The following is an 11,845-nucleotide window of genomic DNA, read 5'->3' as shown; positions in this document are numbered from 1 at the left end:
CTGAATCTGTTCTATTCCATTTGGCCTTATCATCTGTCCAAACTCCTGAGGCTGTATAGTAAATGCACCTCTGGGTAGGCCAAATCTTCTCTACCGCCTCACACCCCCCTCAACCCTCTTCTTTCTTGTTCTTTCATTGACTTAGTCTTAACAATTTAATTAATCACCATTAGCGCAAAAACTAAAAGAAAAATCAGACAGTGAGATATTGAGTCTCTTAGATGGCCCCTCAGTCTGAGGATCCAGTTCGAATCCAGGCTCTGGGTCTATGCTGCCTAGAGCTAGTTTTTCAGCCTCATGTAACTTTGGCTTCCTACTAGATCAAATGAAGACAATAATGCACCCACTCTGCGACTGAATTCTGGGCATTAGAATGTGATAAGATAGTCCATGTGCTTGGGAGGTTGCCGGGGAACTGCATGACAAACTCCAGTTCATGACTCAATAGCCAGAGAACTTCTGAAGTGTCACTGGGCTCACTTGCTTGGAGTCCTGCTGTCTGTCACCAGTTCCAACCACAGGCCAGTTTCTTTCCTCTCCAAACTTATGTGTCTGAGTTTATAAAATGTGGATAGCACTGAACTTGTCAAGATGAAGCTGAAAGTCAAGGGACTTTACCTAGAGTATCATCTGGCAATGTTTCCATATAAGTAGTTTAACTAGATTTAATTTTAAAAGTGAGCTGTGACTTGAATGCTGAAAGTGTCCCCAATATTCATTTCTTAGCAGCTACGAAAACTCTTGCCCCTGAGCCATTGGAAAAGAATACTGGGATAAAGAGAAGTTTGTAAAATCATCGTGTGACCATGCCACTTTTCCCTGTTTTTACCTTCTGCTGGGCAGAGAGCTCAGGAGGAGAGGCTGTTCCTTATTCCAGGGCCAAGCTCCCTTCCTAATTCATTTCTCTGGTTCCTCCATGGCTTAGAGCAAATCCAAAGCCATTTCTTAACTTGTTTTGCAGAAACAGAGGAAAGTTCAACATAACAAAATTTTATAGCTCCTTCTCAGTAACATATATTACTTAAAAAAATAAAAATCCCTTTCCCTTATCACGCATTATTCTTTTCCATGTACAATTTTCCTGGCGTATTGAAGTAATATTCCATGGTTTGCTATGACTTGGAGGTTTATGGCCCTTCTGTGGCAGATCAGACTAAACATAATTCATTCATAGCTACTTAGTGCTCAGGGAAATAAACTCCTGAACTTAAATAACTATGGTGTGACCTCTGTAAAGTATTATTTATTGTTCTAAAACTGCTATTATGTAGATATCAAGATGTGCCAAATGTTATAAACTGAACACCAGCCAGAAAATGGGACAACTACTATTGCATTTTATTTTGTCTTCCTTTCTAGATGGTTCTCTAAAATGCTATTTTTGCTCAAATGGATTCTAAGGCAATTACCCAATAGAGAAAACAATATTTATTTACACTTTATTATAAAATAGTTCAGTAAGTAAAAAATTTTCCATTATAAAGAAGCACCACAGAAATGTAAAGATCCCATTAACACACTGCAATTTAATGGGAGAACACTGATTACCTTTGGGCATAAAGGAACTATCCCACTATCAAGGGCTAATGCAACCATCTGCTCTTCATTTCTGCAAATTATGTTATGGAGGAAACCCTGATTGAACATTGAAGTTATCCAGATGGAACTCTAAGCTTAGTGTTCCATGCTCTTAAGAATATATGTGTGTTCCCAGCACTCTTAACCCAAAATTTTGCAATTTTTTATAGTGTCATTTCTGCATCTCATTTGTTTCCTGGATTACTTCCAATACATTCAATCATAGGAAATAAAATGTGCAGTGGTAGTAAAGTAATGAATGGAATTATCAGTTTCCTAATTGTCATTTAACAACTACGTAAGCATTCATCATGCATTGGTCATGGCACGAAAAAGTGGCAAAGATAAAGACAAAGGAGGAAAAAAGTTCTCAGCTTCCCTAGAACAGTCTGAGTATAGAAACGTGAACAGTGGACTGATAGGCAGTATGGCAAGTGTTCCAACAGAGGAATGGAATGGGTGCCTACGGGGCCGAGGACAGGACGTAGAAGAGGCGAGGAGGGCCTGCAAGAGGGTTGAACAGAGGATGCCAACAGTGAGGCAAATCTTAAGAGTGAATGGTAGATTCTCTGGTCAGGTGCATGAACAAGACCAGTATGAGCAAAGGCATGAGGCTGTGCTGGGTTCAGTTCTCTTCCAATCATTCAACATGGCTAGAATCAGGTGGGGTGTTGGGAGAAAAGCACCTGAAGAGTCAGAGCAAAGCCAACCATGAAGACCTTGCATATCCTGCTAAGCAGTTCAGACTTCCTCCCATAGACTGCCACAGACACCAAGGATTATAAGTTGAGGGGTAACTCATGAGAATTGTTCTTTGGGGTAGTTCATTGTGGCTGTGGTGTGGAGAGTCAGCTGAAGCCCTGTCAGGAGACTCTTGCAACTTCCAGATGAGAATTAAGAAAGGCAAGGCCAGGGCAGCAATAAAGATGGACTTGACTGAAAGTGGGCTTGGGATGCAGAATCTATGGTACCTGACGACAGTTGGATGCAGGAGGAAACCGAGACTGAGGAACAAAGCCAACAGTGCAAGTTTTTGAATTTGGATGACCAAAGGGACAGAAGAGTCATGTCAAGCATCAGAAGCCATATTTGGAAGTATGGGTTTGGAGGAGGCCACAGTGAATTCAGCACTGAACACCCAGAACAAGTGGTACCTGTGGGTGTGTCCAGGAGGTGATTGTGAATGTAAGTTAGGAGAGAAGATAAGGTTGGCGACTGGAGCATTGCCCGTAGAGTTATGTTCAGTGATGTTCTTAAAGATTCATGACAGTGAATAGATGAACGAATTGTCTTCGCTAAGAAAAACTTAACAACATAATTCAGTTGTTTGAAAATTATGTTGACGTAGTAGGTACTTTGTTTTAAAGACTTGTAAGGAAAAAAATGAAAAGGACAAGATGAGAAAGTGTTTTACTTTCTGTCACTTAGCTTGAGTAGGGAATGTTCCATTTCCAATTTTAGATGTGTTAACAAAATGGGAAATGAGGTCTGAGGAGATTGCTCAGTGGTTAAAGCACTTTCTGCAGATTAAAGGAATAGGAGGACCAGGACCCTGGCAGATAGGTACTGTCTTGATATGACAGGGAACGTGCACCCATGAAATCTCAACAACTTGGTTTCCTAAACAAGACCTGCATAATGAGAACACCAACTGACATGCCAGTGTGGATGGGGGGAAGTTTCACAAGGTCTCACACCTCTGGATAAGAGCTACTGGGAGTCAAGCTGCTGAGAGAGGGAGAATCTGTTTTTCTTCAGTGATGACCTCCTGCATAGGGTATCCAATTCCAGATGGTCAGTCCCAAAACAAGTACACACAGACTCCATAGGTTGTTTCTGCGTGTGTATATATGGTTTACATATACAAACATATATGGAACTATCATAGTTAAAGAAGAGGTCACAAACTCGTAGGAAGTAGGGAGTATTCAGGAAGAGTTGGAGTGAGGAGGAAGAGAGGCAGGAATGATGTAAATGCAGTGTGCATGTATGAAAGTCTAAAACAACTTTTAAAGTAATTTCTGCAAGCAAGAGGACCCACATAAATACCAAGTGGGTGTGGTAGCCTGCCTACAGTTCAGAGGTCAGACACGGGGATCCCTGGAGTAAGCTGGCTAGTGAGCCTAGCCGTATCAGTGAGCCCTGGGTTTGACTGGTAGTAGCCCCTGCCTCATCATAGAGTGAAGTGTGGTAGAGGAAGATCTTCATCAGCCTTGGGCCTCTACATGCATGTACAGACGTGAACCCCTGCTATATGAGCACAAATATACACACATGCACACTCTACACATAGACACATGAAAAGAAGAAAAAGAACAATGGGCAATGTTTTCATAAATCATAACAAGAATGAATTTTTAAACATGATGAACAATGCAGAAACTCATGACAAGATAAGGACTGAGAATAAATGAGAGATGAGCTCTCAGTCCCAAACAAGATGTTTATAGCATCCCCTCTGAGGCTCAGGTAACACTGTGGAAGAGGGCTGTGGCATGCCATCTTCTTGGCAAAAATTGGAATCACGAGCACACAGCAGGGGGGATGGATACCCTGGGTCTGGAAAAAGAGGGGTTTGTCAACAGTCAGGCACTAATGGAGGAGGGACTCTGGGGCCCTACCCCAACTATTTGCTACTGATAGATTCAGGGAGCAGGGAAATCATTGCCTTCAGTTTTGTACCTGCTGATGACCCCACCAGGTTCCTAACAGGCAGTTCTAGTCCAATCGTTATATGGTGACCCTGCTTAAATTAAATAGGACACAAAACCGAAAGTCACAAACCTAGGAACCAGACTGGTAGTGATGGGGGGGGAGTTAATAATGACAAGAAAGAGATAAGAGAGGGTGAGAGACATAGAACTGGGAAAATGAACAGCAGACCCCAATCTTATCTAAAGGAATGTTGGCAACTGATTGCTGCTAGATGAGGAACAGCTGATCTTCCTAAAACAAGGAACTCTAGATAGGCTGACTAGACTCAGCAGATGGACAAGCACTGGGGAAGGGCTGGGGGCACCGACAACACAGTGGACAGTAACAGGGATGACAGAGTATATGGGCTCCAGTGGAGGGGAGGCTATGGGAGGGTGCCATTTGGGATGTGGGTATATAGACAAATAAGATTGTTTGGGATGTTTTGTATGAAATACACAAAAAATCAATAAATAAAAAAATGAGTTATATTTGAGGAAGAAGCATCAAAATTTGCTTCATGTTAATTAATAGATGTGAAAACATTACCATTGAAAACTACCTGATGACTTTATATCCATGCTCAAGTGCTAAGGATCTCAGAAAGTGACTGTGACTAGTAATAATCAGATACATAGAGATTAGAGGCGTATGTGCAAACATCTAAGTTAGTTGTATTAAAAATGAGTTTTTTCTGTATGAAACAGTATATTTTAAAATGGAGACCTTTTTTAAAGGTTAGAACCTCATCCAATTTTATGTCTTGTATGGTTTATACTGAGTACAATATTGTATAACTGTATTAATTCAACTGTGAACCTAAAAATTAACAGCCAATTTTGAAAGAGATGCATCTTTGCTCTGGAAACTGTTATTGACTACATCAATGCTGTTGTAATGAAATGCTTCTACTAATTAAGTAGTTATTAAATAAATAATTAAAAAAGAGAGGGTGGGAAAAAGAGAGTAATCAGAAAACATATACAACAAAACAACAAAATTAATCAGTTTTTTAAAAATAATGAAGCAGGGCAAACAAGATGGCTCAGCAGGTCAGGGCACACACCTCTAAGCCCAATGACCTGAGTCTGATCCCTAGACCTCACATGGTAGAAAGATAGGACCAACTCTTACAAGTTGCCTTCTGATCTCCACATACATACTGTGGAATGTATGCATATGCACACACACTAAACAAATAAATGTAATAAATGTTTAAAACACTTAAGCAATCCATTTCAATGATTGTCACAACTTCATCCAGAGTTAGGCTTTTTTCTTTTCTTGTTTTAAATTAAAAATTATTTTTATTTTATGTATATGAGTGTTTTGTCTGAATGTGTATATAAGTGCACTTGTGCATGCAATACCCACTGAGGCCAGAAGAGGGTGCCAGAAACCCTGGAACTGGAGTTAGGGACCATTGTTAGCCGCCATGTGGGTGTTGGGACCTGAACCCCATCCTTTGCAAGAACAGTGTGTGTTCTTAACCACTGAGTTATCTCTCCAGCCCTTCTTGCTTTTAAATTTGCTTTAAAAAATTTTTTAGACTTACTACGTGTATGTACATACCTATGAGCAAGCCTGTGGGGTCAGAGAACGATTTTCAGGAGTCAGTTCTCTTTCCACTATGTGGGTCCTGGGGCTCAATCTTAGGTTGTCAGGCTTGGCAGCAAGCACTTTTACCTACTGAGCCTTCTCCTCAGCCTGCACTACTTATTTTTATCTAGTTTTGAACAAAATAGGAAAATAGAAATAGATTTCTACCTCCTTGGTCTTGATAACTTTTAGAAGTTCATGCACTTTGATGGCTAAAATGAATGAGAACACATAGTGTTAAGGGCCTTGGATTTCCAGGACAAAGAACTTTTAGAAGAACAAAGTAACATTATTAATGATACATCATTTTCAGTTTTCATTCATTTTAATGGGAACTTAGTTAAGACCTCAATGTGCAGGGCAAGACTATTAGCTAAGATTCTTGACAGTAAGAACTTTTGCTTTTAAGGAAAAAGATAAATCACTCAAATTGATCAAAAAGACAAACTGAGGGGTTCAGAAGGCAGTGAGTCACTATTCCTTTACTGCATCTCCCCAAAGCCCTGTCAACAGTGGGTCCTGATGCTGAGCCAGCCTTACCATCTGCCACAGCTTCCCTTGCACTCTGGCCCCCTGCCTGTCTAGGAAATGCCTAGTGCAACTTTCCCATTCCTCTCCTTCTATGACCCCTAGTCTGTGCTGGGTCTCATTGCCCAGGACTTTTCTGTCCCATGCAGGCTTGGAGAACAGTATGTTAAATGAAGGAAGACTGGTCTACTCTGGGACCCCCCCCCCAGACACAGACTACTACTGATGGCTGTCCTTCTTATCAGGGAGTCTATGGAGGATGCATGTCTATAGAAAATCAACAGTTGGAAAACTGTTAGAAAATTTGGCAAATCCTTTACAAAGTGCTGCTGTCATATAAGCTCTCTTTGGAGCCTTGATGTGTTCCAGTCAGCTTCACTAAAGCCTTTAAAAGACTCTTTCAGATTTTTTTAGAAGGAATTAAAAGATTTTTTCCTGGGGGAAAATATAGTTCTTAACTACTATCTAATATCTTTAAAAAATATTTTATTATTTTTATTTTTTGCATATGAGTATATTGCCTGCATGTGTGTAAGTGCACTCATGTTGTGCAATGCCCATGGAGGTCAGAGAAGAGCATCGAATTCCCCTGGAACTGGAGTTACAGATGGTTGTTAGCCGCCATGTGGGTGTCAGGAATTGAACCTGGGTCCAATGCAAGAGCAGTCAGTGCTCTTAACTGCTGAGCCATCTCTCCAGCCCCCATCTAATAACTTGCTCTATTTTACCTACAGAAAAAAAAATTGGGGATGCAAATGAATGTCCAATACAAATAAAGGAAGAATTTGCTTTCGTTACAGTAGCCAATGACTTTCATCCAAGGTCATGTAAGAAACTGACTGATAGCACTGAGACTCTACCAGGAACTCTTTGAGAAGTTATTCAGGATGTTGAGATCTCCAGTAACAGGAGTACAGACCTGAAAGTGAGGCAGGAAGACCTGTGGTTATTGCTAAGCAATATTTGCCCCAAAGGACATTCTCTCCTTGATTTTTAACAATTGCAAACAACAGCAAACTGTTGAGTTGGTTTAGTTGTGGAGACCCTGGTAATCACAGCTTTTTTTCTCACTGGGGGCCTCCCACGGACCCCTCTATTTTTAATTTTGTTTGTGCCTTTAGTGTACACGGTAGGTCAAAGCTCATTTCTAATCCAATTGCTGAGGTTCATTCTTGTATCTTACTCTTAGAAGACATACTTCTGTCTAGGGAACATGAGAACGCAATCAAGCAGGCAGGGTCCTGAGACACTAGACAAAATGCTACACAGCACAGGGGGGGTCAAAGATCACCTCAGAAAATGTGTGATATTTTCTTTTAAACTTTCTGCTCTTTTGTAATTTCAAACACCCAGCAAATATTCATAATTTACAAGCACTCAAATGTAGAGGTAAGGCTGCTGTGATCACATTCTTTAATAACTTTTCATGTGAAAAATTTAAATATCAACATCAAATTCAAACAGTAACTGAATATCAAATTCAAACAATACTTCAAATATAGGATGTAGATACAAGTTCAAATTCTGTTTTGGAAGTTAACAATAAAAGACTCGTTTCACTTTGAATCTTACTCTGAAAGATGATTTTCTGGATGCAATATAAATCTGCTATTAACAAAGAAAATGGTTGCTGCTGTTTGTACCTTTAAGATCATAGTTCAAAAGAATTAAGTAAATGTGATAACAAAGGTAAGACAAATATAACCTTTAATCTCTTTCAAAAACTCACAAAATAGGGCCTGGAAATATAACTGAATCACAGTAACTTAAGTTTCATGGTCTCACTTAAAATTTTGTAACAATAGACTGATATTCTACAATGGTAGCAAGATTCATAGTTCTTTCAAATACAGTGAAAAAAAAACTACTAAACTCTCTTATCCAACATAGAGGAGGGCTGGGCTAGGCAGCTGCTCAATCAAACATCCATAATAAATAAAATTTACTCAAAGTACATGTAATGATTAGATCTGCATAGCCTAAAGTCACAGTATGTGATTTGACATTAAATTTTATCATTTTAGAAGTCAGAAAGTCAGCACATCGGAATCACTAAAGTATTTCCTGATATACGTAAGTCCCCCCAAATTTGAGACTGACATCAATGACACTCATGCTGTCCATCTAATAATAATTATCAAAGAACTATAACAGTATATAATAAAATCAATGGAAACTAATCAATATAATTCAATATATGACTACCAGGAAAATAAAACTTGCCTCAAGACCTTGAGCTACCTTTAAGGAATGAAAATAAACCAGTAACTGGAAAATAACTGTAATAGAGAGAACCAGAGAATTCTGACAACTACCAAATAAGTGCTTTCAGCAGAGAACTGGAAGGATCACAAGATATCTTAAGTTTTTTTCAAGTTATCGTGCCATAAAAAAGTTTTTAAATAACAATGTCCTAAATGCATCTTAGAAGAACTTATTATTGACTGTAGGCAATCAGAAAAAATCAACTCACTGATTTTAACATTATCTTAAAGGCTTAACTAATCCTGAGTCTACCTTACATATTAGAATACACCCCTCAGTATTCTTCCAACATATACTAGAAACAAATTTCATTTGACAATAAGTCAAAAAATTTAAAGAAAATTCTTTGAGAAAAGATATGAATTGAGCCCTTTCCCTTAAACACTGAAAAACAAAAAAACAAAAAAACAAAAAACAATAATCTTATACCAAAGAAGGCTGAGCAAGGAGTCAGGGACACAAAGGACCAGAGGGAAATTGCTAAGGTCACTTGCAAGCTATCTGATTCTAAAGTGAAAACACTTCCCTCTGAGCTATACAAACTGGTCTGGCATTTTTTTATATAACGTCTAACAAAGTTTTCTTTTACATTCAATTACATGAGTTGACATACTTGAGCCCTGCAAATCTGAATGCTAATTAGCATACAGCGATTTTTCTCATTCATTCCACAAACTGCAAGCTTCTTATGTTTAAGGCACAGTGCTACATCAAACCTGAACATTATGATCATCACTGCTCCTGGGAACAAATTACTAGCAGAAAAACTGAACACAGGTGAGTGTTTCAGGCCTGTATCAGGACAGTGTGGTTCCCTAAATTGAAGGGAACACAGGAATGTCCAGGGAAGCTTACTTGAACACAGCATTGAAAGGATCAAACTGGCCCTGCTGGTCAGAACCTGTGGGGTTGATGCCTTTTAGTTTACTTACATTTGTAACAAGTATGTTGTCCCACCCCTCCAAGCCTCTACAGGCTATCAATGAGACTCACTCTCCATCTCAATCGCCCCCCCCCCCTTCACACACACTCACACACACCCATTGACAGGAAAACTGTGCTGAAGGACTGTACTGAAGGACCAGATTAGGACCCAGAATCAGGGGCCAATTGCAGGCTGCTGGTCTTGAACGAGTTTTTTAAAATGGCTAATCCTCCCAGACTACGAACTTCTCCTGTCCTTTTTGCTTTGTTACAGACTTTAAGGACCTGACATGTCAACTCGGTAAGCCATGGAGGAGATGGAGCCTGCAGTCTCAAACCTCCCCGCACGACGGTCCTGTATCTCCAAGAGGAAGGGGGGGTGAGTCATTCCTGTCTCCAGGCCTCTGGTCCACGATAAGGGCGCAAGGGGATCAGTGAGCTTGAAGTTGTGTTGGGGGCGATCGCCAAAAGCAGCTCGCAAGAAGCCATTGGGCAAGAAGCAAGAAGGGGTCCTTTGGAAGCAGACATCACTGGTCATCATTGTCGTCATCGTCCTGGTCCTGGTAGCGTATGTAGACGACCAACATGACAAATCCCAAGAGGATGCAGAGGGAGCCGACCACCAGGTAGGCGATGCCCAGGAAAGGGTTCTTACCACCCATCCATGAGATGTTGCTGAAGATGATGAGCTTGTGGCCACCGAAGGAGCGCACAGGATAGTTGTAGGTGATGTTGACCCGGTAAGTGCCCCGGGGCAGCCCGGCCGAGTAGTTGCCCTGCCGGATGCGCGCGTACAGCTTGCGAAACGTGGGCAGCGCCGCCGTGCGCATCCACACCACGAAGTCCTGGTTGATGAAGCCGGTGTTGTTGGGATCCGTGCTGAGCTCGTAGACAGGCCGGTGCCAGTTGGGCGGCGGTGCCGTGCCGAGGAAGGCCAGCGCCAGGCTGCCGTTCACTAGTGGTGGGTTGCGGAACTTGACGTGGTAGTCGGTCCACCATGCGATGGCGGTGCGGTCGAGCGGCACCTCGACGTAGGGTCCGCCTTGCGGCCGCTGGTGCCACAACGAGAAAGAGTCGTTGAAGAGGCTGTTGGCGATGGCGCCGCAGGGCGCGATGGGCAGCCCGGAGGCGCTGAACTGGTAGGGAGCGCACTCGTTGGCCGGGTGGCGCAGTGCGCTGACCAGGCCGCTGAGCTGCGCGTCGTCGCGGGACACGCCGTAGCGCCGGTTGTTCTGGTAGAAGTTGGACAGCTCGTAGTAGAGGTAGACGGGGCCCGGGAACAGCTCGGCCAGCGAGAAGTACCAGGCGCATGAGCAGTTGGGCGGCGGCGCGCGGCCCTGGCCCTCGGTGGCGCACACCGAGCAGTTGCTGGTGCCCAGGTCGCCCGTGTAGTCGTACTCCAGTTCCTTGATGCCGTTGGAGGAGTAGAAGAGGCCGAGGCCCAGGCCGATGAAGGCCAGGCCGGCGCAGAAGAACAGCGGCAGCGTGATGCCGGCCGACAGCAGCGGCTGCCAGGCGGGGAGGCGCTGCTGCGTGAACGCGGTGTTGTCCGGCTGGTGCGCGCCCCGCGCAGAGACGCTCCAGGTCATGGCGGCGGCCCGGGGCGCTCCCAGCCGAGGCCTGCGGCGGGCCGCCGGGCTCCGAGCGCTGAGCAAGCCCGAGGGCTACTCCGGGGCCCGCCTCCCGCCAGCACAGGTGCGTTCCCGCGCCGCCCCGCCCCCTGCGCAGGTGAGGCTGAGCTCCTGGCTGTCCGCCCGCGCCCCTCAATTCCGCCACCGCCCAGTGACCCGAGGGGCTCCGCCCCTGCGCCGCGCCCTTCCGAGGTGAGCCCGGGCAAGGTACGTCTCACCTGGCCGGCTCTGCCTTGCAGGCCCTCCCGGTCCGGCTCCTCCTCCTCCTCCCCCTTCCTCCTCCTCCAAGCTGAGTGACAGCCTCTGGCTGCCTCGGAGTGGCTCATTCCTCTCTCAGGTAGCTGCGTTCCCTTCCAAGCTTTCCAAGTTAGCTAGAGGGACTGAGCCGCTTTTCCAGTTGGGGTGTGGCCCCTCAGCCTCCAGCAGAAAGTTCCACGGTCTACTTGCTACTGTGATGCTGGAGGCTTGAAGATTCCAGGTGGTTAATCCTGTTTACCGAGAGGAGTGAATCTAGATTGCTAGGTCTTCGTAGGTTAATGTATGGACCCACCAATTTTGACTCAGGTTTCAGCCACAAATGGTAGTAATGTGTGGAAATGACATTATGGAAAAAGTTTCAAATTCAA

General features: G+C 43.5%; 1 protein-coding gene across 1 annotated transcript; it reads right to left on the bottom strand.

Annotated features, from left to right (window-relative positions):
- Positions 1–7,795: 7,795 nt before the first annotated feature.
- On the bottom strand, positions 7,796–11,396 carry Tmem30b (transmembrane protein 30B). The gene has a single exon (XM_008850508.3). The coding sequence runs from the start codon at positions 11,175–11,177 to the stop codon at positions 10,116–10,118; it is 1,062 nt and encodes a 353-aa protein (XP_008848730.1). The 5' UTR covers positions 11,178–11,396; the 3' UTR covers positions 7,796–10,115.
- Between the last annotated feature and the right edge of the window lie 449 nt (positions 11,397–11,845).

This window comes from Nannospalax galili, unplaced genomic scaffold, assembly GCF_000622305.1.
Source record: "Nannospalax galili isolate Female #2095 unplaced genomic scaffold, S.galili_v1.0 scaffold144, whole genome shotgun sequence".
Lineage (NCBI taxonomy): Eukaryota > Metazoa > Chordata > Mammalia > Rodentia > Spalacidae > Nannospalax > Nannospalax galili.
This window is presented reverse-complemented; position numbering and strand designations above follow the sequence as displayed.